This window comes from Balaenoptera borealis (genome assembly GCF_965194805.1).
Source record: "Balaenoptera borealis genome assembly, chromosome: X".
NCBI classification, from domain to species: Eukaryota; Metazoa; Chordata; class Mammalia; order Artiodactyla; family Balaenopteridae; genus Balaenoptera; species Balaenoptera borealis.
In genome coordinates, this window is record NC_138881.1 from 61794860 (window position 1) to 61821905 (window position 27046).

The 27046-nt window shown below is 38.2% G+C and overlaps 1 protein-coding gene across 1 annotated transcript; it reads left to right on the top strand.

Moving 5' to 3' along the window:
- Nucleotides 1-929: 929 nt before the first annotated feature.
- On the top strand, nucleotides 930-16923 carry CDX4 (caudal type homeobox 4). The gene is made up of 3 exons (XM_082377424.1): nucleotides 930-3436; nucleotides 9382-9527; nucleotides 10691-16923. The coding sequence occupies exons 1-3, from the start codon at nucleotides 2683-2685 to the stop codon at nucleotides 10895-10897; spliced, it is 1107 nt and encodes a 368-aa protein (XP_082233550.1). The 5' UTR covers nucleotides 930-2682; the 3' UTR covers nucleotides 10898-16923.
- Nucleotides 16924-27046: the final 10123 nt, after the last annotated feature.

The window sequence follows — 27046 nt, forward strand, 5'->3', positions numbered from 1 at the left end:
TTCAAATGTCAGGTAGACCAGTTTGCCTCAGGATAGAATAGCTGAAAGACAATAATGCAAGGGTATTGGGTCTATGTTATGAAAAGGATTGAATGCTGGGCCTGGGAGCCTGAGCAGGCAAAGAAAATAGAAGCCAGGCCCCAGGCCTCAGCCCTGAGGTTGTACATTTTGCCTGGTTCCAATTTAAGAACATGAACTTTGCAATCAGAACTGCCTAGGATGGGAACCTAGCTCTATTATACACCAGTAGTTCATTTAAATACTCATGCCACCTCTCTGAGCCTCGGTTTCTTCATCTCTAAAATGGGAGTGAAAATAAGTAACTCATGAGGCTCTTGTGAAGGTTAAATGAGATCATGAGCAAAAAGTGCCTATAGGTATGTGACTTTCCTGTCCCTTAGTCCCTTCTCCCCAGTGCTTGGTTTTAATTAGTCTTTGCTGACCAATTACTTCTGTTCCTTCTTTTCCTTCTCCTTCTTCAAAGCAGGCTTCAAAATATATCCAGAATTCAACCACTTCTCTCCATCCCCAAATGCCATTCACCTGGATTATTGCAATAGCCTTTTAATTAATCACCCTGATTCTATTTTGCCTACTTACAGTCTATTCTTTTTTTTTTTAATTAATATCTACTTTATTTATTTATTTATTTATTTATTTTTGGCTGTGTTGGGTCTTCGTTTCGTGTGAGGGCTTTCTCTAGTTGCGGTAAACGGGGGCCACTCTTCATCGCGGTGCGCCGGCCTTTCACTATCGCGGCCCCTCCCGTTGCGGGACACAGGCTCCAGACGCGCAGGCTCAGTAGTTGTTGCTCACGGGCTTAGTTGCTCCGCGGCATGTGGGATCTTCCCAGACCAGGGCTCGAACCCGTTTCCCCTGCATTGGCAGGCAGATTCTCAACCACTGCGCCACCAGGGAAGCCCTACAGTCTATTCTTAATCCAATGGCCAGAGCAATCCTTTCAAAACTTAAGTCAAATCACGTGACTCACCTGCTCAAAACCCTACAATGTCCCCCTACCTCAGTTAGAGTAAAAACTTAGAAATTAAAAATGACCTACCCCATTAGCTTTTGGACCTCATCTACCTGTTAGCCACACTTTCCTTCTTGCTATTTCTTCAATAGAAGACAGACTTTTTACCTGTTGTTCCCTCTGTCTGGATCCTCTCCTCATAGCTCACTCCATCACTTCTATATTTTATTTAAATATCATTTCTAAGTAAGGTCCTCCAGACCACCACTTGTTAAGTTGCAACATCCTCCAGCATTCCCTATTCTCCTTGCTTTCTTTTTCTTCACAACATTGATTATTATCATCTGACATAACACAAAATTTCATTACTTATTAGTATTTCTCCCCTTGAGAATATAAGTTTAATAAGGTCAAAGGCTTTGTTCACTATTGATGTCTCCATGCATAGAATAGCACCTAGCATTCAATAAATATTTGTTGGGTAAATTAATGAATACAGTGGTCCTGTGCTGTGTGCCAAGCATTAAGTTAAGCAGTTTGCATACATCATCTCAGGAAATCCTGCCTTGTAAATGCAGACACTGTTAGGATCCCTATTACACAGGGGAAAACCCTGAAACTCCCAGAAGTGAAGTGATATTCCCAAAGCCAAAGAGGGATTAGTTAATGGAGGTGCCAGGTTGTGTTGGACTTCATACAGGAGCACATTCTCTGAATAGGAGCACAGCCTGAACTAAAGGTTGTGGTAGGCTTTGGGAGGGAGAAGAGGTGAGGGAGCATGTGGGTGAGAAGGAATCCTGGAATACAAATTGGTTTTGTCGTCAGGAGGTGAGCTGGCTTCTTGAAGCAAAATCTTGAGTTCACTGGCATCTACTGGCAAGTCCATGCCTTTTTTCAACAATTGGAGCTTTACAAAGGAAGTCACCTCAAGTGTGAAAGAAAGTTGGGAGCTTCAGCTGCCCTGGACTTGAGACTGCAGGAATTTGGCTCCTTGGGATACTGACAGAAAGAGACACCCAAGCAATACTAGTGAACTGAAAGGGAAATAAAAAAGCCCACTACCCACATGGGTCTTCTCCTTCTTTCCTTCCTTTTTTCATAACCTCCTCTCTTCATCTTTCTTTAATTTGTGCATATTTGTAAAACATCCAACTTATTGTGTGCCTACTGTGTGCCGGACTGTTGTAGACACGGGGGATAGAGTAGTGAACAAGAGACAAACATCCCTGCTCTGCCTTCCTAAGGTTACATTCCAGTAGATGGCAGGCCGGATTAATTGGATGTTTTACAAATGAATCTCTGTGAAATGAATCTCTGTCCTTAGAAACAAAGCTCTCCTCCTGGTGGAGGGGGCGATGAGGAGTAGGGTATCATGGGCCAGTGCCATGTGGAGTACCCGTGCCAGGGAATGTGGGCAGAGGGGATACCAAGGATGCAGACTGGGTGCAGGAAGATCAGTGTAAAGAAGCCGCGGGGTAAGGACCAAAGAGCAGGATTTGGCCCTGATTCTACACGTCTCCATCTCACTTTGGAGGGAGCTGCTCAGAAACCTCTGGAGGAGCTCCCTTCTGCCTCCAAAAGCGCAAAATTAGTGCTATGGGACCAGATGGACAAAAGCGAGAAAGATGAGATAGAAAGGCTCAGGAGCTCTGGGAGAGGGAGTGTAGAGTGAACAAGTCCCTGTGAAAGTGAAATGGCCGTTCATTTGAATGCAAATGCTATGTAAAAGCCTAAAGCCCCTTGACGTCAGCCCAGCCATTGGGGGCCCATCTATACCGGGCTACCAGTCACCTGGAAACCGTCAGGGTAGGAAACGCCGATGGAGTAGTCTGAGGGGCGCGGAGGAGCTTGCAGCACAGCTACGGCCTAACCTACTGGTTCCCTACTGCTTCTCAAAGTCGGGTTGGGGCCTTACAGGGACTTCAGGATGGCTTAGGGAGCTCCTTTCTCATACCCAAGCCACTATGTACAGAAGCTGCCTTTTGGAAAAAGAAACGGGCATGTACTCGGGCACTCTCAGGAGCCCCGCAGGAGGTGGCACAGCCGGGGCTGGCGCCACTGGGGACGGTGGGAGTCCGATGCCAGCCTCCAACTTCGCAGCGGCCCCGTCTTATGCGCACTATATGGGGTATCCCCATATGCCCGGTATGGATCCTCACGGGCCATCGCTGGGGGCCTGGGGGTCACCCTATAGTCCCCCTCGGGAAGACTGGAGCGTGTACCCCGGGCCGTCCAGTACAATGGGCACGGTGCCCATGAACGACATGACCTCGAGCCCCGCTGCCTTTGGCTCGCCGGAATACAGCAACCTGGAACCCGCAGGGGGTGGAAACAGCGGTAGCAGCCTGCCTACACCAGCCGGCGGATCACTGTTCCCCATCGACGCCTGCACCGCCGACGCCAGTTCTAACAGAAGCCGCCACAGCCCCTATGCGTGGATGCGCAAGACCGTGCAAGTGACTGGTGAGTAATCGATTCCAAAGCTCTCACACTTTTCCTTCCTTTGCTTCTCATCTACTTCACTTGGCCTTCTGGCCCTCCTAGTCCTCAGGCTTCTCCCCGGACAGCTTAGCTAAGGAGACCATTGAGTGTCTTACTGCCCAGGGCCCCAGCCCATTAGTGACGTCCTTCGCTTGTGCCTCTGTTCAAAAGCAGAGCATGGTGCTTGGAACTAAGCCGACCGTAGGGGACTTTTTCACCATTTTCTGATCGGTCAAGGGAGCAATCGGGCGGACAATGGGCATGTTGAGCCACAAGGGTCAAGATCCAACCCTGTAGTTGCCCAGATGGGAAAACAGATGCACGGGGAAGATCAGTGGGTGAATGAGGAGAGGACAGCCACGTGTCCCTGTGCTCAATCACTGCTGCTTGCCCGTTCCATTTCAAGCCCTTCCCCATCTGGGCAGGTCGGCTTCCCCCTCAAAGCTGGTGGTTCTCAACTTAGGTTCACAATGCTTGGTTGGCAACAGACCCTCCAGTTTAGCCACGAAGGCCCCAATGGCAAAGCAACCTGGTCACCCTGGACTCTCAAGGAAGCTCCAGCTTCTTTCGCCCAAGCTGGCAGAGGCAAGCTGGATTCAAACCCAATGCCTTCTAACAATTTCCCTTCCGCCAATGGAAGCATAGAGGCTGTGAGAAAGCTACAGCACACCACTGGGACATAATAAGTTACTCAACCCTAACATCCCCTGGGCGTGCACGAATATCAGCCCCAACATCAATAAGATTAAAGTGATTAAAGCCCTGCTAACAGTCAGGTAGGCGTTTCGAGGTGCAGGGGCTGGATGCAGGCTTGTCACCGCACATAGGAAAGCCCAGAGATCCCAGCCTAATGCCTACCCACGCTCCTACCAGCAAGCCGGTGGGCGGCTACTGGGAGCCAGGGGCGGGGGAAGTGGGTACTCTGCTTTAATCTTGGACAGGGGGTGGAGGAGGGAGGCGGGGAGATGTTTGTTTTCAGCTATAGTTGTTCTTTTATCACATTCTTATTATTCCAACCTATCGCTCCCTGTCATTAGAGAAAATTAGTAAAATTCAGCTCTATCACTTTCATCCCTCTGGGGAAGAAATGACATTTCAATAGCATTTGTCCACAATGATTATGCTTCTGCTCACAGTTCTGCCCTTTTTCTCTCCCTAAAAAAAGCAAAAGCAGGAGGGTGGGATGGGACCAACTTTCACCGTTAAGAGGGCTCAGCCCAGAGGAGATAGTTCCAATTGATTAGGACATTACTGGGGTAGCAATCCCAAATTAAGAGTTGAGCTTAAATACTTAGCTTTAAAGTGTTTGGAAGTAAGTCTGCATATTGCTTTTTGAAATAAGAGTGAGTTGGCTGGCTAAAGAGAATAGAAAATTAGGTTAGGGTATTGTATTCCCAGGGCTGTTATTATATCTAATCTTAGGGTTGTAATTAACATCTATTCACTAAGCCCTAACCATCAGCAAAAGACACAAAAGCCAGAAAAGTAGCTGCTCCCAGTTCAGGATTATGTTTTGAAATACTTTAGAAGAGGAAAGTCACTAGTATGTTGTTTGGAAGAGAGAACAATGGGAAGAAAAGGACAAGACAAAATAAATCTTGAGTCATGAATTTTCTGTTTATGAGAGAAAATATGATGGGTTTCTCTGCTTAAAAGTCTTTCATTTGCATTTGTCAGATTCTTTCTTTTGGGTAAGTTTAGAAAGGGACTCTAAATTGCTCTGTGGTGTCTTCATCATTAGCTAACTCTTGAAACCTGGGTGTACAATGCCACCTTCACAAGATTTTCTCTCCTACTTCTATGAGAAATTCTAAATTGAATGATTTTGGTACCCCATTGACTTCTGGCAGCCTATCCTATAGATGGGGCTTTATTAAATTCAATCTCCATTTCATTTTAATGTCTTATAAAAGTGCCCCTTTATTATATTCTTGTAGCCTAAGGTGCATATTTAGCAACAATTTAAGAATGTGATGAAAAGTATGGACCCTCTCCCCAGAAAAATGCACAAAGGCACAAATGCGCATGTATACACACATGTCATTTTTTGAATAATTTTGGGAGATTCATGGATCCACTGAAGCCCTTCCATGGATCTCATGTTATGAACCCCACAAAAAATTAAGTTGATCACCTCTTTGTATCACTCCAAACAAAAAGACACCCATTTGTATGCTTAGTACATAGCGAGTGTTAAACAAATATTTGTTAAATGAATGAATAAGTCAGATCCTCCTAAATTTTCTACTTCACTCTGTAGTATTGTAGGACAACATTTGACTTATGGCTGAGAAGAAAATAGATGAAGTACAAAATTGAAGTAACCCCTCCCTGATTATGGTAATCAAATGAAAGCTCTTTCCATCACTGACGAATGTTTTTAAAATAGCCTTAAGTTAAAGAAACAAAAATACACATATTAGGGGACAATCGGAAAACATTTCATAGTGATTATTATCGCATTTGATTTTCAAATGAGAGAAAGGGGACTGACACAGAATAAATGAATGTCCACTAAGTGATTTGATTTAAAAATGAAATATTTTTATTTCCACTTTGTTCCCTAAGTATTCTGTTCCAATACACTTCTGGTTTTAAAAATTATATGGAAAGGAACCTGATAGAAAGATTCTGGGAAAAGTTCAGTATTTTCGTATTTTAAATATTGTCAGTGCATTACAGCTAGGAATTTTTTCATTTTTTGCTTTTTTTTTTACCCAGAGTTGTAACCTTGGATGAGTATTGGCAAAGTGGTAACCTAAGCAGGACTGGAGAGGGGCTTTCTTTTTAGGTGTGGGAAAGAAGAGGAGAGAAGGAAGTGACTTTGAATAATTATGATTAACCCACTGGACAAAATACAAAACACTGAGGAAGTTATACTTAAAAGATTTTATTCAGTTAGGACCCTTCAGAAAATGAGTTACTTAATAATTCCTGAAGCTTATCATTATCTTTCTTTGTTTTGATCATTTAATTGGATAATTTTTATGAATGAATTTGGATGCAATTTTTAACTAAAAGCAGCAAAAGATTACCATCAGATGGAAAGTCATTATGATGGTGTCAATTACACTCTACTCCCTAAAGAAAGAGATTGGTTTTCATCCTCTTTACCCTCATTGTCATCATCATCATAACCCCTAGGTTTGGAGAGTGCTTTTCTGCCTAACAGTGCTTTCACAGCCAGTCTCTCAAATGAGCACATTTAGGGTGATGATAAGTCATCATATATAATGATATGTGTTTGCAGACTCTGTAGGGATACTGTCTTCTAGGTAGTGGGAACTACAGAGGTTTGTCCAAGGCTTTAGGCAGGGGGAGGCAGTGAAATCCCCACCACAGGGCTATGAAGCAGCCCTGTAATACAACTTACGGTTTGTTACTTTCTTAAATTAACCCACAATAGCGCCAGAGAAGGGGATCCCTCACCCTCAGAAATGTTGTAGTCTCTGGGAGAAGAGAATAGCTTGAACAATAAAAGCTAGTGCTCTTAGAAAAATGCTCTACTAGAAAAATGTCCAAAACCCATTCAATCAGATTTCATCATTTAAGGGAAGAGGCAATGAAAGGGGTGGAAAGAAGACAGTTTGGGAGCAGGGACACAAGAGGAGCACCAGGAAACAGGAGTTCATATCTCTTTGTTAAATGTGCAGTCAATATTTCCCCCTGATCTATGTCTTCTTGAGGTTTGAGGTCTTATCTGTCAGATTGGGGCAACAGACTCTTTTTAACACTTTGCATGGCTTTGATATGCAGCTTGGCTCTTCCTCATTCCTCCTTTCTTCAGGGGTTATATTGCCGGAAAGGGTGAGGATTTTCATGGCAAATAAAGAGGCCTGGTCTTGACTTTATTGTCCTCAGAAGAAACTGCAAGAGGGGAATTTATGACCAATGGGGGTGGGGAAGGACTGCAACCTTCCAGAGTTCTTGAAGTCTGGTTATATTTACTGATTATCAAAGAGCGGAAAACAGACACACACAAGTTGAATTTTAACTTCTGCCTCAAGTTAGAACTTAAACACTTAGTCACTTTGGGATTAGGAAGGGTTTTAGGGAACATCTCTTCAAAGATATATTTTGATTCTAAGATTTGAGGTTCTGGAAATAAATTAAACCTCAATGTTTTCATTGTGACCTCAAATATACATTCTGCCTTTGTAACATACCAAATGCCAGACCTTTGGTTTCCTAAATTCAGAAAACCAGCTCAAGTTTGTTTTCTGTATCTGTGAGTCTGTTTCTGTTTTGCATATACATTCATTTGTATTATATTTTAGAGTCCACATGTAAGTGATATCATACAGTATTTGTCTTTCTCTGTCTGACTTATTTCACTAAGCATAATATTCCCTTGGTCTTTCCACATTGCTGCAAATGAAACTAACACAATATTGTAAATCAACTATACTTCAATTAAAAAAATTGACAACAAAAAAAACACAAAAAACAAACAAAAAAGAAAACCAGCTTAAAATTTGAGCCTTTGAGACAGATTGACTGGGATTCATCGTTTTCCATTTTTAAGAGGGAAAGTTTTGTTTAGTTCTTTAGTCCATGAGTTAATCCTAAAACATATCTCTCATCTAGAATTTGTTTCTACATTCATGTCCCTTTTTTTTTCTTTCCTGGAGATGAAAGGGTGTCTGACATTTGTTTAGGGCTTGTAAATTCCAAACCAATTTGCTAGTGTTCCTGAATGTAAAGAGGGTTCAGGATGGGATCTGATGCTATGTAGCTCCTTTGTTAAGCTTGTGCTGCATCTTAACACCTCAATGGAGTTTAGGGAAACACTTTAAAGAAACCTTTGTCTTACAGATCGCTCCCCAAAACTTCACATCAAAAACAACCAGGGAAGATCAGAAGGAGTTTGCCAAAAGCCATAGAGAAAAGGAGGAAGATCCTGGAGGGGGTTAGAAAAATGGAAAAGAAAGAGAAACTTCCTAATCACCTTTGGAACATTTGAAAGGAGGAATAAAACTCTATTTGAAGGAGGGCATGAGAAATTAGTTAAACGTTGTAACACAAAGCAAATGTTTGTATATCCTTTCAAAGAATACTAGAATACCCATTTTATTCTGCTAAAGTCAACACCCCCTCTTTCTCCCATTCATTATCCACTTGGGAATAAAAATTTGTTTAAGACTCTCCCCAAAAAACTAAACTATTTTTTCTAATAAGTAATAGGGGCTATCCTAGAACAGAATCTAAGTGACAATAGATGTTTTCTTTTTAAATTACTCTCCAAATGAAATTCTAGAATGTATATGTAATTAGAATGTCAGGATCACAAAACAGCTTGCCTCACTTGGGCCATTCTTATGCTGCCCAGCATGTTTAAATCAGGAATAACATTTGGCACACCGGACTGGGAGCCAAGGGTATGTGTTTGGGTCCCCACTCCTCAGCTCACTAGCACAAAGCCACTTACTTACCTACACTGAGCCTCAGGTTCCTTATCTGCAAAATGGGGATAAGACACATTCTGCGTAATTTGAAAGGGTAAGTGAGAGGTTCAATAGGAAACAATATGAATGAACTGCATAAAATATCAATATAAAAGGAAGTGCATGTATAATGAATGTTGCTACTACTGACAATGACAATGCTGTTCCCCTATGTTAGTGTGAAGGGAATGAAAATCATGGCTTAAGTGTTTGCTTTAAAATGCTTTGGTGTAACAGTATGTCAATGGTGGTGTGATAGGTGTGTTGAATATATATATATATACATATATATATGTAAAATAGCCACAGATGACAAAGTAATTAATGGAGAAATGGACTTATGACATATTTGGTTAAAAAAAGTACTTGTTTTATATTTGAAAGTAATAGCTAAGGGTAGGAACAATGACTATGATTCCTCCAACCAAAACAATCTCCAAAGAAGCAAAATATGATTAAATGCACTGCTTTCTCCCCTAACAGGGAAAACCAGGACAAAAGAAAAGTATCGTGTGGTTTACACAGATCATCAAAGGTTGGAGCTGGAGAAGGAATTCCACTGCAATAGATACATCACCATTCGGAGAAAATCAGAGCTGGCAGTCAACTTGGGCCTTTCTGAAAGACAGGTACACCAGAAGTACATCTAACACGTTTCATATAAGCATTTCAATAGGTTGAGGTTTTAGGGAAGTCTGTAAGTAAGAGTGGCAGCAAAACAGAAGACCAAGCCATTCTCAAAGCTCTCCTAAAGCCCACATTCATCCTACTGGACCACCTAGTTTAGTACCATTGGTTGATGGGTTTATTAATAATTGAATGTGGTGGGCACTGTGTAGGTGTGAAAGCAGGGGTGGGGACGTAGGGGGAGGAGAAGGATTAAAACTCCCATACAATTGATCAGTCAGGGCAAAACCTTGATATGGTTCCCCAAGTAGTCATAATCAATGTGTGAAGTGGAAATCTGTCAATCATGGCAATTATCTAGTTCATATCAGTCAAACTGTAACAGTAAATGAACACCAATGCTGCTACCTGAAGCAAGTTTTTCTATTACTCAGGGTAGGAATTTAATTTTCTGTGGTCTATGTAATCCTATGATTCCTGCCTCAAATTTAGCTTACTGTGGATACTCAGTAAAGATTAAATCATGGCAAGGATCAGTGGTTTCCACTCACCCAGATTTTGACATTACATAACTACCTGATTTTTTTTTTTTTACTTAGGTCTAGGAGTAATCCTGGAAATCATAAGATTCTAGAACTATAAAGTCCATTAATGTATTGCCGTATCCCAAGAAGCCTGCATTTCAACCATTTATGAAGGCACATTGGTATCCCAGCAAGAGATATAGTATTTCATCACCCTTGTTCACCCAGTTCTGTTTTAACAACCTTACTTCTTTTAATGACAGATCATAATCACCTTTGCTATTTAAATCCCTCCCTTTTTATCACCATGGCTCAGCATCTGCCATTCTATCATTATTTATTTCTACCTGCGCAACAGAGATGGTGGGTGAGGTATAATATAAAGAGCACTGCATTCAGAGTCTGAGGCCCTGGACTTGATTTCAGTTTCATCTCATGCAAGATATTTTCCTTCTCTGAGTCTCAGCCTTTTTAAAACCTGTTGTTAAATGAGCATACTTCACAAGGTCATTGTGAGGCTCAATTAAGTGATGCATGTGAAAGGACTTTGTAAATACTAGAGTCCCTGAACAATATCAGCAATGACTGAAAAGTGCATTCAGTATGTTGCCCCATTAAATCCAAAGCATTTTGTGTTTCAGGTGAAAATCTGGTTTCAGAATCGCAGAGCCAAGGAGAGAAAGATGATCAAAAAGAAAATATCCCAGTTTGAGAACAGTGGAGGCTCAGTGCAAAGTGACTCTGGCTCCATCAGCCCTGGGGAACTACCTAACACTTTTTTCACCACCCCATCTGCTGTCCGTGGATTTCAGCCTATTGAGATACCGCAGGTCATAGTCTCTGAATGAAAGAAGGGCAAAGAGAAATGGAAAGTGCCTTTCCTTTAGCATTGTCTTTTTGGTCTCTAAGATATCAGCAGGGGAGTTGCAACATTATGTAATTCCTTGTAAGGCAGTATTCAGAACAAGTGGATGCGCCATGGGTTGAAGATAATTCAAGGGTCACTTACTGTTAGGAACTATCCCCAGAAACCTGTTGTGTGCTATGCTATGTCAGTCACTCAGGGAGCTTGGTGATAAGCTGTATAATTAAAAGCTACAATTGTGAGCCCTTGAACTCTATTCACAACTTCAGAAATTTGCTTGTGCACAGGCTGTAAAAAACAGTTCTGCCAGGATGCACGTTTGTGTATGTATACTTGTGTTTGTCATTTGATGCTTGGGTGTGTCTTTTGATGCTATCTTTTGGGGGAGGGGAAAAGGTTAAGCAGAAATTTATCTATCTCTAGCTAAACTTTCATGTGTTTAATTCAAAAGCTAACAGCGTTTTCATAACAAGACAAATGTTTTTAAAAACATCAGGAGGTGATTCTGAATCCATAGTCACTTGTTAATAAAAATAATAAATTTTTAAAAAGTTTTCGTCCCTTGATGATACTTGTCTGGCATCAATTATCTCAGAACTTCCAAACTGCAGTGTCAGTTTCAAATCTTGCCAAAAAAATGAAATCAGACAAGAATAATACAGGCCAGCTTGGTTGAATCATTAGAAAGGGCAGATTTCCAACACAGAATAAACCCTTCCCCTCTTCTGTCTCTCCACTCCATTTACCGTTAGAGTGTGAAACGGCAGTCAGATTGAACATGAGCACAAGGACAGTGTATGTTCTATAGCTTCTCTCATTGCCATCATCTTCAATCTGTTCAATTTTACCTACATTATATCATGTCAGTGCAGTGCGACTCAAGAAACTGCAGTTTACAGGTTACAAACACACAACTTAGGCTGCAGTGAATGGAGTTGTCTGGAGTTTGTGGTGTTGGTCCAGTTCACTGTTTGCATATCAAAGTGGCCAGAGGATGAACTCTGAATCATTTAAAATTAAGATGGTTTAAAAGAAATTTTGATTAAAGTAGGCAAAGGATCAGAGCACAACTTTCCTTTCCTTTTCAAAACACATCTTTGAAGTTCTTAAGAAAATAGAATCTTGAGCATAGCTACCTGTTCTTGGGTTGGGGGTAAGAAAATTATCCTCCCTCTCCTTATGAAAATCTCAGAAAGAGGGTGTCTATTCCATTACACTGCTTCCAATAAATATGGGGTGGACTACATGCTAACTGGCCAACAGGCCATCTGGATTGCTGAACATAGAAAATCAGCATTAAATGAGTCCTTCCAAACTAGTAAAGGGAAAGTGGGAATTATAAGGATGAGGAAGCTAACTTCTGAGTGTACTTGTCTATGTACACTCAAAGTACACTCAGAAGTTAGCCTCTCATCCATAAAACCTCCCAAGAAAAGGTATACCTTTGGCTATAGCAGTTGGATTTCCCTGGGGGTTGTTCTTTCCTGCTGTAAACTTTTTGTTCCACAGAGAAGAAACATTTCTCTATTTTTATAGATTCTAATTCTCTAGAACCTGCTAGCAGAACCACAATATAGAGCTTTTGTTCTTAGCCTCATATTGCAGCTACATCCTCTAAGAAGACATGTTGATTCTTTCTCTGAGACCTGAGAAAAATATATACCCCATGCTTTTATGGTTTTATTATGGTGGTGTGTGCTGGAGGTATATAGAGAAAAAGTTAAACACAAACACTTAAAAGTTGCATTCGAAGTAGGTTTCAATAAAGAATTTTTTTTCTGGTTGGGGGAAGAGTCAGGAATGAAAACATGCCAAATGACTGACAGTGTTCAGCTAGGGTAGTGGGATTATGCAGATTTTCTTCTTTTAATTACTTTTCAAATGTATGCTATTTTATAATAGAAGTTTCCTTAAGAAACATTCTTTCACCTCAAATCTTTCTTTAGTTTATCTTCAAGTAATTTGCAACTTTAGATCCTACTTGCAACTTATAGAAGTGTTTCAATCTCCTAGTTCCTTACTTAAGGCCTTTGATCTAGTCTTAGAGTTGTTTGTGTACAGCTGCAAAGATAAGTCTTTGGGAGGGTCTGACTTCTTTTCAAAGGAGGAAGGAAGCAAGGCCCAAGGGATGTCTTCTACTCTTGGCTCAGATGCAGAGAATCTAGCTGTTTTCTTGGGTTGGAACACTTTAATATTACCAAACCAAGTCAAGAAGGGCAAGAGGAGACAGCAAGGGAGTTGGGTGGTGGGAGGGAGGGATATATTATAACAGGGTATGAGGAATATTGGTGTGGGGGGGTAGTAGACATGTTTATTATCTTAATTCTGGTGATGGTTTCATGAGTGTATACATATGTCAAAAAATCAACTTGTATACTTCAAATATATGCAGTTTATCATATGTCAGCTATGCCTTAAGAAAGCTGCAAACAAGTACAACAGAGTGGTTGCAACTGTAATAACAATACAGAAGGGAGGAACTCATTAGAGGAGTTAGTCTATGGAGATAGTCACCTTAGATAACTTAGATTCAGCGCCCAGGTGGGGATCACTTTCTTGTATACTCATGTCTGAGTGTGCTATTGAGGAGGGACACCAATAATTGATCGTCAGTGAGTCTCTCATAAAACGAGGATGGGTTTGGAGGGTAGGGAGAGGCCAAGATATGTGGATACTGAATCTTGAAGTATGAGTGTCAACTCAAGGAAAATAAGTCCCATATTGTGTTCTTTCAGGACCAATATTGTGAGTTGGTAGTAAAAGTAGCTATTCACATCTTATAGAAAAAGAAGCACTGGTCAGAGGCGGGATCAAGATGGCAGAGTAGAAAGACCCTGAGCTCACCTCCCCCCACAAACACATTAAAACTACAACTACATAAACAGCAACTCTCACGGAGAATGACCTGAAGACTAGAAGAGCGGCTCTTCTACAACCAAGGCTGTAATGAAAGATCCACACAGAGTCTGGTAGGAAGGGAGGAGAAGTGAGTTAGTCAGGACGTACATCGCTAGTGGGTGACCCAGAAGGCTCAGGATCCTCCCTGGGGAGCAAGGGGTTTAAGCCACATATTAGGCATCCCAGCCCTAGGGTCCAACACTGGGAAATCAAGCTCCATTATCTGGTTTGAAAACCAGTGGGGCATAACGGAAAGATGTAAGAAACCAGGACTCCACTCTTGAAGAACACACACAGATTTGCTGGCTCCCAGTCCCAGCATGGATACCATACATTGAAAAGCTGCCTGGTGCTCTTGCCAGCCTGCCAGCACTGCCTTAGCATGCCTCACAGCCTGCACCAGGCTACCACTCCAGCCGCTACTGCTTTAGCACTCCTCCCTGCTAAGATGGAGGCCACTATTGCCAATGCACATGCGCTCACTGGGGAAGGAGCAGAGCCAGCTTGGGCCACAGCCTTGCCCCTAGTTAGGGTGGAGACTGCCATTGCCAGTGTGCACATACACCAGGGAAGGAGCAGAACCTGCACAGTAGTGTGGCTCCAACCCCTCTGGCCCCAACACTGCCTCTGACAAAGACACACACACCAGGGAAAAAGTGAAACCTAAGCCTTCAGGCCCCAGCCACAACTCCAATATGGCAGTGACCACCACTGAGCCTAGGAGAATCCCCAATTCACACTTGGCTCTGTCTCTGGCCCCTCTGATTCCAGCCCTATCTCCCACTAAGGCCAGTGTACCCAGGGAGAAGATGTAGCCCATGCTCACCTCAAATCCAGCTCTCCCAATAAGCCACTAGGCACATGTAGACTGCACAGGGATGCCTTCACACAAAGACATGCCTTTAAAACCAGAATAGGTAACTATTTCACCTAATTTCATAGTGACAAAGAGAGAAACTTAAACAAAATGAGAAAACAGAGAAATAGGTTTCAAATGAAAGAACAAGATAAAAGCTCAGGAAAAAAACCCTAATGTAACAGAGGAAAATAATTTACCTGAAACATACTTCAAAGGAATAGTCATAAAAATGCTAAGTGAACTCAGGCAAATAATAGATGAACACAAAAAGAACTTTAACAAAGAACTAGAAAATACAAAAAAGAAGCAGTGAAAGCAGAAGAATACAATAACTGAAAAGAAAAATACACTAGAAGGAATTAAAAGCAGATTAGGTGATACAGAAGAACACATAAGTGATCCAAAAGATAGAAAAGTGGAAATCACCCAATCAGAACAGCAAAAAAGAGAAACAATTTTTTTTAAAAATAAGGATAGTTTAAAGGATTTCTGGGACAACATCAAGCATATTAACATTCATATTATAAGGGTACCAGAAGGAGAAGAGAGAGTGAAAGAGGCAGAAAATGTATTTGATGAAATTATGGCTGAAAACTTCCTGAACCTGAAGAAGGAAACAGAAATCCAGGTACAGGAAGTACAGAAAGTCCCAAACAAAATGAACCCAAAGAGACCCACACAATATATATCAAAATTAAAAAGGCAGAAGTTAAAGAAGGAGTTTTAAAAGCATCAAGATAATATAGTCATATACAAGGGAACCTTCATAAGGTTATCAGCTGATTTTTCTGCAGGAACTTTGCAGGCAAGAAGGGAGTGCCATGATATATTTAAAGTGCTGAAAGGGAAAAACCTATAAACTAGGATACTCTATCCAGCAGAGTTATCATTTGGAATTGAATGAAAGATAAAGAGCTTTTCAGATAAGCAAAAACTAAAAGTGTTCATCAATACTAAACCAACCTTACAAGAAGTGTTAAAGGGTCTTCTTTAAGTGAAAAAGAGAAGGCCACAACAAAAAATAAGAAGTTATAGGAAAGGAAAAATCCCACAGGTAAAAGTAGATATGTAGTAAGTACTGTGGATCAAGCACTTAAATAAGATAGCACAAAGGTTAAAGGACAAAAATTATAAAATCAAATGTAACTACAGTAAACAGTGGATAGACATGAATTTGTAAAATATGACATCAAAAACACAAAACATGTGGGAAGGGAGTAAAACATGTAGATCTTTTAGAATGCATTTGAACTTAAATGACTATAAGTTAAAAACAAGTAGATATACTTACAGGTCAACTATATGAACTCCATGATAACCACAAATCAAAAACCTACATTAGATACACCAAAATTAGCAAGAAAGGAACTCAAACATAACAATAAAGAAAATGATCAGAGCACAGGGAGATCAGCTCAGTGCTCTGTGACCACCTAGAGGGGTGGGATGATAGGGAGGGTGGGAGGGAGACACAAGAGGGAGGGGATATGGGGATATATGTATACATATAGCTGATTCACTTTGCTATACAGCAGAAACTAACACAATATTGTAAAGCAATTATACTCCAATAAAGATGTTTAAAAAAAAAAAAGAAAATGATCAGGACTTCCCTGGTGGTCCAGTGGTTAAGACTGCATGCTCCCAATGCAGGAGGCCTGGGTTCAATCCCTGGTCAGGGAACTATATCCTGCATGCCACAACTAAGTCCCGGTGTAGCCAGATAAATAAACAAACAAACAAATAAATAAATATTTTTTTAAAAAGAAGAAGAAAGAAAATTATCAAACTGCAAAGGAAGAAAATAAATGAAAAAGAAAAAAATAGAGGGGACGGGCAAAACAACCAGAATACAAGTAACAAACTTGCAATAAGTACATACCTATCAATAATCACTTTAAATGTCAATGTACTAAACGCTCCAATCAAAAACATAGGGTGACTGAAAGTGAGGGGATGGAAAAAGATATTCTGTGCAAATGGCAATGAAAAGAAAGCTGGGGTAGCAAAACTCATATCAGACAAAGTAGACTTTAAAATAAAGTCTATAATAATAGACAAAGAAGGGCATTATATAATGATAGCAGGATTAATACAAGAAGGGGATATAATAATCATAAACATATATGTACCTAATAAAGGAGCACCCAAATAAAGAAAGCAAATGTTAACAGACATAAGTGGAGAAATTGACAATAATGCAATAATAGTAGGGAACTTTAACACCCGATTCACATCAATGGACAGATCATCTAGACAGAAAATCAATAAGTAAACAGTAACCTTAAATGACACATTAGACCACTTACACTTAAAAAATATCTACAGAGCATTCCGCCCAAAACAGCAGAATACACATTCATTTTAAGCACACATAGAATGTTCTCCTTCTCCAAGACAGATCACATACTAGGCTACAACACAAGTTTCAACAAATTCAAGAGGATAGAAATTATGTCAAGCATCGTTTCCAACCACAATGGTATGAGACTACAAAAAAATTACAGGAAGAAATATGGGAATACACAATCATGTGTAGATTAAACAATATGCCACTGAAAAAACCAATGAGTCAATGAAGAAGTCAAAGAGGAAATCAGAAAATACCTTGAGACAAATGAAAATAAAAACAAAACTTTCCAAAATTTATGGGATGTAGCAAAAGCAGTATTAAGAGGGAAGTTTATAGTGATACAGGCCTATGTCAAGAAACAAGAAATATCTCAAATAAACATCTAACCTACCATCTAAAGGATTTAGAAAAATAAGGAGAAACAAAGTCCAAAGTCAGCAGAAGGAGGGAAATAATAAAGATCAGAGCAAAAATAAATAGAATAGAGGCAAAAAAATAGAAAAGATCAAAGAAACCAAGAGCTGTTTTTTTGAAAAGATAAACAAAATTGATAAACTTTTAGCTAGGCTCATTAAGAAAAAAGTGAGAGGACCCAAATAAACAAAATTAGAAATGAAAGAGGAGAAGTTACAGAAATACAAACAATCATAAGAGAATACTACAAACAGTTATACTCCAAAAAATTGGACAACCTAGAAAAAACTGGAAACATTCCTAGAAACATACAATCTTCCAAGACTGAATCAGGAAGAAACAAATAATCTGAAGGGACAAATTACTAATATTGAAGTTGAATCAGTAGTCAAAAAACTCCTAACACACAAAAGTCCAGGACCAGACAGCTTCACAGGGAAATCTACCAAACATATAAAGAGTAAATTCAATTCTTCTCAAACTATTCCCAAAAACTGAAGACGAGGGAACACTCACAAACTCATTCTATTAGGCCTGCTTTGCCCTGACACTAAAACCAGAAAAAGATACCCCCCCACCAAAAAAAAGAAAATTACAGGCTGATATAGATGCAAAAATCCTCAACAAAATATGAGTAAGCCAAATAAAAAACACATTAAAAGGATAATATACAAAGATCAAGTGGGATTTATTCCAGGGATGCAAGGATGGTTCCACATTCACAAATGAATAATGTGATACACCACATTAAAAAAACAAAGGATAAAAATCACATGATCATCTCAGTAGATCCAGAAAAAGCTTTTGACAAAATTCAACATCTATTTACAATAAAAACTCTCAACAAAGTGGGTATCAAGGGAATACATCTCAACAGAATAAAACCATGAATGGCAAACCCACAGCTAACATCATACTTAACTGTGAAAAACTTAAAGATATTCCTCTAAGATCAAGAACAAGATAAGAATGCCCACTATCACCATCTCTATTTAAGATAGTACTGGAAGACCTAGCCACAGCAATCAAACAAGAAAAGGAAATAAAATGCATCAAAATTAGAAAGGAAGATGTAAAACTGTCACTGTTTGCAGATGACATAACACTATATATAGAAAATCCTAAAGATTCCACCCAAAAACTATTAGAACTAATACATGAATTAAGTACATTTTCAGGATACAAGATTAATATACAGAAATATGTTGCTTTTCTATACATTAATAATAACTATCAGAAAGAGAAAGCAAGAAAACAATCTCATTTACAATAGTATAAAGAAAATAATAAAATAATGAGGGATAAATTCAACCAAGGAAGTGAAAGACCTATATTCTGAAAACTAAAAGACTTTGATGAAGGAAATCAAAGAAAATATAAATAAATGGAAAGATATCCCATTTTCATGAATTGGAAAAATTAATATTATTAAAATATCCATACTACTCAAAGCAATCTACCAATTTAATGCAATCCCTATCAAAATACCCATGACATTTTTCACAGAACTAAAACAAATAATCCCAATATTTATATGGAAACACAAGTGACCCCAAATTGCCAAAGGAATCTTGAGAAAAAAGAACAAAGCTAGAGGTATCACGCTCCTTGACTTCAGAATATATTGATATTACAAAGTTACAGTAATCAAAACAATGTGGTACTGGCACAAAACCAAACAAACAGATCAATGTAACAGAACAGAGAGCCCAGAAATAAACCCACGCACATATGGTCAATTGATCTATAACAAATGAGGCAATAATATATAATGGGGAAATTACAGTCTTTCAATAAGTTGTTTGGGAAAACTGGACAGCTAAAAGCATGAAATTAGAGAATTTTCTCACACCATATATCAATACAAAAGTAAACACAAAATGGATTAAAGACCTAAATGTAAGACCAGAAACCATAACTCCTACCTAGAAGAAAACATAGGTAGTATACTCTTTGGCATAGGCCTTAGCAATATTTTTTTGGATCTGTATCTTCAGGCAAGGGAAACAAAAGCAAAAATAAGCAAATGGGACCAAATCAAACTTTAAAACTTTTGCACAGTGAAGAAAACCATCAACAAAATGAAATGGCAACCTACTGTACTAACTGGGAGAAGATATTTGCAAATGATATAACCAATAAGTGGTTAATATCCAAAATATATAGAGCTCATACAACTCAATATCCAAGAAACAAACAACCCAGTTTAAACATGGGCAGAGGACCTGAATAGACATTTTTCCAAAGAAGACATACAAGTGACAGGAAAAGATACAGGCACATCAAAAGATGCTCGACATCACTAATCATCAGGGAAACACAAATCAAAATCACAATGAGATATCACCTCACACCTGTCAGAATGGCTATCATCAAAAAGGCAAGTAATAACAAGTGTTGGCAAAAATTAGAATAAAAGGGAACCCTAGTATACTGTCAGTGAGAATGTAAATTGGTACAGCCACTATGGAAAACAGTATGGATGTTCCTCAGAAAGTTAAAAATAGAGCTACTATATGATCCAGCAATTCCACTCCTGGATGTATATCTGAAAAACACAAAAACACTAAGTCGAAAAGATATATGCACATCAATGTTCATAGCATCATTATTTACAATAGCCAAGATATGGAAGCAACCTAAGCATTCAACAGATGAATGGATAAAGAAGATGGAGATATAGATATATATATATATATATAAAATGGAATATTACTCAGCCATAAAAAGAATGAAATTTTCCATTTGCAGCAACATGGAGGGTATCATGCTTAGTGAAGTAAGTCAGACAGAGAAGAACAAATACTGTGTTTTCACTTATATGTGAAATCTAATAAATAAAACAAAGGAACAATTATAACAAAACAGAAACAGACTCACAGATTCAGAGGACAAACTAGTGGTTACCAGTGGGGAGAGTGGTAGGGGGAGGGGAAAGTTAGTGGAAGGGGATTAAAAGACACAAACTAATAGGTATAAAATAAATAAGATACAAGGTTGTAATGTACAGCATTGGGACTATAGCCAACATTTTATAATAAGTTTATACAGAGTATAATCCATAAAAATATCAAATCACTATGTTGCACAACTGAAACCAATATTGTGAGGCAACTATATGTCATTATAAATAAATAAATAAATAAATAAATAAATAAATAAATAAATAAATAAATAAATAAAATTTTAAAAAGGAAGCACCAAGTTGGAAAATGAGACCTGAAGTTCTAATTTTACCTAATTCTGCAACTAAATAGCTGTGTAATATTTGGTCAAGTCACTTCACTAATAAGGGTCTCAGTCATTTCATTTCTATAGTCTAGGGTTTTGACTTGGCATTATGAGTTTATTCCAGCTCTAGTTTCTATATGACATCCTGGGAAGACCCCATATGCTTTCACGCTTCCCCACTACCCACACAAAATAAAATATGCGTGTGAGCACGCACGTACACACACACACACACACACACACACACACACACACACACACCTTCTCTTTGTTCTCAGGGACTAAAGTTCCACTGATGCTAGATTCAATCCTTTGGACTCAAAGACATTTTCTGTCTTTCAGTGTTTACCATGGGACTTTCTCTTTCAGAGTCCCCATGTCTCCATGTATAAAATGTGGATTTAGAGCTTAATCTTGCCAATCTCTAAAATTCTAGGTCTGCGAATCTCTAATTAAAATGCAAATATCACTGGAAGAGGAAGGCGCTTAACGTGCTATTATTCATTTCCCTAAACTCTTTCCAAGCAGAAAAGACTTAGAAAGGACAGCTAAAAATGGAGCACATGGAAATGACTCCCTAAAACAGGAATGAATCCCCTAAAACAGGAGAAGTATACCACAAAATAATAAACACAAATTACTTGGACTTTATAAGTTTGCCTTTAGTTGTACTTGTGCACACATTTCTCATTTTCCCCTATGGGTAAGGGAAGTAGCAAGTCAAATGCCTTCTGGGGAAAAGAAAAAAAATTCTCCCCTCTCCTCTTCTAGCATAGCCTCTCCTGGCTCTTGGCCAACCTGAAGAAAGAAAAGTAGAAGAAAAATGGAGCCCAGAACAGGTTGAATGGTGGCTCCTCAAAAGATATATCCACTTCTTAATCCTAAAAACTTCTGAATAATAATATCTTATATAGCAAAAGAGTGAATATTTTCTTATATGACAAAAAATTAGATTAGTGAACTTCAGAGGAAAATCTTACCCTGAATTATCTGGGTAGACCCTAAATGCAACCAGATGTTTCTTTACAGGATACAGGTAGAGGGAGATTTCTAACATGTTGTAGTTGGTTTGGCCTGCTATAAAAAAATACCACAGACTGGGTGGCTTATAAATAACAGAAATTTATTTCTCACAGTTCTGAAGACTGGACTTCCATGATATTTTTATTGTCTCCATAGTTTTGCCTTTTCCTGAATGTCATAATGTTGGAATCACACAGTGTGTAGCCTTTTTATATTTCCTTCTTTCACTTAGTAATATGCATTTAAGGCTCCTCCATGTCTTTTCATGGTTTGATAGCTCATTTTATTTGAGCACTGTCTGGATTTTCCACTGAATGGTTGTAACACAGTTATATACATTTCACCTGCTGAAGGACATCTTAATTGCTTCCAAGTTTTGGTAATTATGAATAAAGTTCACATTAAACATGCATGTGAAGGTTTTTGTGTGGACATAAATTTGCTAGACCTTATGGCAAGAGTATGTTTACTTTTGTAAAAAACTCCCAAACTGTCTTTCAATGTGGCTGCACCATTTTGTATTCCCACCATCAATGAATGAGAGTTCCTGTTGCTCCACATTTTTGTCAGCATTTGGTGTCATCAATGTTTTGAATTTTGGTTATTCTCATAGGTGTGCAGTGGTATCTTGTTGTTTTAATTTGCATTTCCCTGATATGCAGGGGATCCATATGATTGGAGCATATTTTCATATGATTGTCTACCATTTGTACATCTTCTTTGGTGAGGTGTCTGTTCAGGTCTTAAGCCATTTTTAAATCAAGGGTTTTTTTGTTTTCTTATTGTTGGGCTTCAAGAATTCTTTGTATATTTTGAATAACAGTCTTTTATCAGATGTGTCTTTTGCAAATATTTTCTCTCAGTCTGTGGCTTGACTTCTAACTCTCTGGACATTGTCATTCATAGAGCCGAAGTTTTTAATTATAATGAAATCCAGTTTATCAATTTTTTTCTTTCATGGATCGTGCCTTTGATGTTCTGGCTAAAATGTCATTGACCCATGATCATCTAGGTTTTCTCCTATGTTGTCTTCTAGGAGTTTTAACTAAATTTATTGTGGCAATCATTTCACAATATATGTAAGTCAAATTATTATGCTGTACATCTTAAACTTATACAGTGTTGTATGTCAATTATATCTCAAAAATTTGTTTGAAGAATGGAATTCTTTCTTTAGGTGGGGATAACATTTTACTTAAGTTAGGTTCAATATTAGTGTTTCTAATTATCAAAATATTCACTTGTAAAAACCAGTCCTAGCTCATGGGCTGGATTGGCCCATGGGCTATAGCTGACTGACTACTAATCTAACAGAAAGGGTGTGCAAATCCACATGGGCTCCACCTATTTTTTTTTTCTGTAGAACAGATAATTAATATTTTTGGAAGAGGTCATTCTGCCTTAGAAACTACATAATGGCTGAGAAGGACCACCAACAAGACTGAAACCAGTAGGAAGTTGTACGATGTGTTGAGAGAGTAAGGCACTGCTGCTTCTTCCAAATTTCATTTTTGTTTACAAAGGACTAACAGTTTTAAAGGGAGTAAAGTTGAAAGATCAATCCATCACTAGAGAACTATGAGGGGAAAAGTAGGAATTAATAAAAAGCATTTACAAACTCAGATAAGACCCCTGAAGTCAGTGAGAAACTCTGATTTTCATTGAGTTCTTCTCTAGTCAGATATTAAGTTTGCACTAGTCCTCTGGCCAGAAAGGGCTCTTGTACCACTAAGAAACTCATCTAAGAAGCAGGATCTGGGCCTGGTGAAGCAGGTTGTGAGCTCTTTGGGAGCAATAGACTGATTATATCATAAATGGATCCTCAGAACCAATTTCAAGGTGCTGGGATCTGACCTTAGCCTACTGCTGACTCTGAGCCTAACTTTACATATGACAGACCCTCACAGTACCCATTTAGAGTGCTTGATTCATATCAAGGCTTTCTTATCCATCTGTGACCTCCTCTGGGCCCAATGTTGAAGTGACTCATATGTTTCTCACAAATTCTGACACTGTGTCTAGCATATATAGTATTCTTCTAAGAATTTCAGAATGAATGAGTGGGTGCTATGCTGGCAGCATGCTTTGCTTCGCAGGGAAGCAAAATAATCTACAAATACATACATACATATTTGGCCATTCTTTGTAACTGCACCAGTGAACAGAGAAGTCTTTAAACTTCTCTAATGGCATGGATACCTAGACAAGCATTCATAATGAAAGAATCATGCATAACACTGGGAATAATAAATAATCCCAAAGAGATTACAGATGTTCTATCATAAGTACTTCAATAAACTTTATAAAACTGTTTCCAGAATAAAAACATATCCTCTAATAGCAGTAGTTAGAATTTATAATAAAACCAAAGAATTGGAAGAGATCATTTTTTTCAAGTTTAATAGACAGATTTTTATTTCTATCTACCAGTCATAGGACATTCAATATTTAAACTTTAAAAATAAAATTTCTAGGTATGAAATACCTAGAAATAAATCTAACGAAAGTTTTGAAATACTTCTGTCCATAAATTTATAGAACAGCATTTAGAAAAATAAAAGAACACTGAAATATTGGAGGGATAAACCAACCATGTTCATAGCTGAACAGGCTCAATATTGAACAGACGTTAATTTTGTCCATTTTGATCTACTAATTCAACACAATTGAAATCAAAATGCAAATGCATCCATCAATCTCCAAGCATGTAGGAACTGAAGTTAGTAGGTGTAGCATTCTTTATATGTGCACATGGAACATATACCCCAAATTACCATATGCCAAATGTGCACTTGAAAACTTTACCCAAATTTACCATATGCCAGACTATACCATCCATCTCAACACATTTCTAAAAAATGAAAACATACTAAGTATGTTGTGAAATTAAGCTACATATCAACCACCAAAACAACATTAGAAAGTTTCACCATAGAGGTGATTTTAGCATTTCACTATTTCATATCACAAATATGAGTAATTCCAAGATGTTAATTGCAGTATGAAAAATTCTTCAGTATTGGTTTTCTGTTCCTTTTCTACATCATGTCCCAACTTCCATCCCCATACTCTCTGTGTTCCATTCATGTGGAACCTTTTCTTAGGTTCCCAGAATAAATACTTATTCTAAATAAGTATGCACCAAATAATAAAATTTCAAAATATTTGAAACAAAAACTGATTGAACTGTAGGTAGAAAATGCAAATGCACAATTGTAGTTAGAGATTTCAACAGCCCTCTCTCAACAACTGAGAAACGACAAAAAATCAGCAATGATATAGAGAAAGTAAACATCATTCAACCTGGTCAAATGAAAATTTACACCACATCCCACCAAGAAAATGCACAGTTTTTCAAATGCTCAAGGAACATGCACCAAGGTAGACCATATTTTTGGTCAAAACAACCTCAATATATTTAAATTATTTGAAGTCATATAGAGAGTGTTGTACAAACACAATTGAGTCAAGCTACAAATCAATAACAGCAGGATAACAGGAAAACCTCCAACACTTGGAAATGAGACTATACATTTCTAAATAATGCATGGTTCAAATATAAAGTTTCAAGAGAAATTTTTAAATTGTTGAGATGTAATATCAGCAAAATGGCAGACAAGAAAACTCCAAGACCATTCCCCATGGAGATATAGAAAAGGAACCAAAAGCTGGCTAAAGTGATCTTGTGGGAACTCTGAAAAAGTAAAAAATCTGCAGCTGCCAAGAAAATAGCCAGGGAAGAAAAAGACACATTTGAAAAGGTAAGGAAATTTCATGGTGTTTCTTCTTGCCCTTGCCCCACTCCATCCCCAGCATGGTATGGTCTTGCTCTGGAGCAGGTGGCAGCACAGTTGCCAATTCCCTCCCTTAAACTGGGGAGAGTAGAGCAAATGCATGCTCAGAAAAGACCTGAGAAGACCTCAAGCTTTCTGCTCATGCTGATCTCAGGGCTCAGAACACATGTTCTTAATTAGTGAAGGGCATCTGAGGCACAGATCAGTCTACAAGGCTGGAAATTCAAGTATTCGGGTATTTTCAAATACCCGAATTTCAACAAAATTTTTACAATACATACAAAGAAGCAGAAAAACATGGCCCACGCAAAGCAAGAATATTTAAGTGGCAGAAAATATCACTGAGGAGACATCAGACTTACTAGACAATTACTTTAAAATAACTTTCCTAAACATGACCAAAAAGCTAAAGAAAAACATAGACAAAAGAACTGAAGGAAATTAGGAAAACAATATATGAACAAAATGAGAATATCAACAAAGTGAGAAAAATTAAGTGAGGACATTTCTAGTGATTTTGCAGAAATAAAAAGAATTGTAAAAGAGTACTATGAACAATTGTACTCCAACAAATCAGATAACTTAAGTGAAATGGACAAGTTTGTAGGAACATATAACCTTCCAAGACTGAAACATAAAGAAATAGAAAATCTGAATACACTTATAACTAATAAGAATATTAAATCAGTAACCAAAACCTTCCAACAAAAAAGCTCTGCATCAGATGGGTTCACTGGTGAATTCTACCAAACATGTAAAGAATTAAACCAATCTTTCTCAAACTCTTCAAAAAACTAAAGGGAAAGAACACTTCCTAACTCATTCCATGAGGCCCACATTACGCTGAGCTAGTACAAGTTAAAAAATTACAGATCAATATTCCCTGTAAAGATTGATACAAAAATACTCAACAAAATACTAGCAAACTTAATTCAGCAGCATATTAACATGATTATACACCACGACCAAGTGGGATTAATTAATACAATCATGTTTTAGCATATGAACATGTCATTATTATACACCACATTAACAGAATGAAGGGGGAAAAACATGATTATTTCAACTGCTGTAGAAAAAGCATTAGACAAAATTCAATGCCATTTTATGACAAAAGCACTCAAATCCAAAATAAAAGGAAACTTAACATAATAATATTTATGTAAAACTCACAGCTAACATTATACTAAATGGTGAATGACTGAAAGCTTCTCTTCTAAGATCAGGAATAGGAAGACTACATTCACTTTTGCCACCTTTATTCAACATGATTTAAGTTCTAGTCAGAACAATTAAGCAAGAACAAGAAATAAAAGCATTCAGTTGGAAAGACAGAAGTTAAATTATCTCTGTTCATAAGTGACATTATCTTAAATGCAGAAAACAATAAATATCACACACACAGACAGAACTAACAAACAAATTCAGCTAAAGTTGCAAGATGCAAAATCAACCCACAAAAACTGGTTGTGTTGCTATACACTAACAATGAACAATATGAAAAGAAAATTAAGAAAACAGTTCCACCCATAACAGCATCAAAAAAGGATAAAATATTTA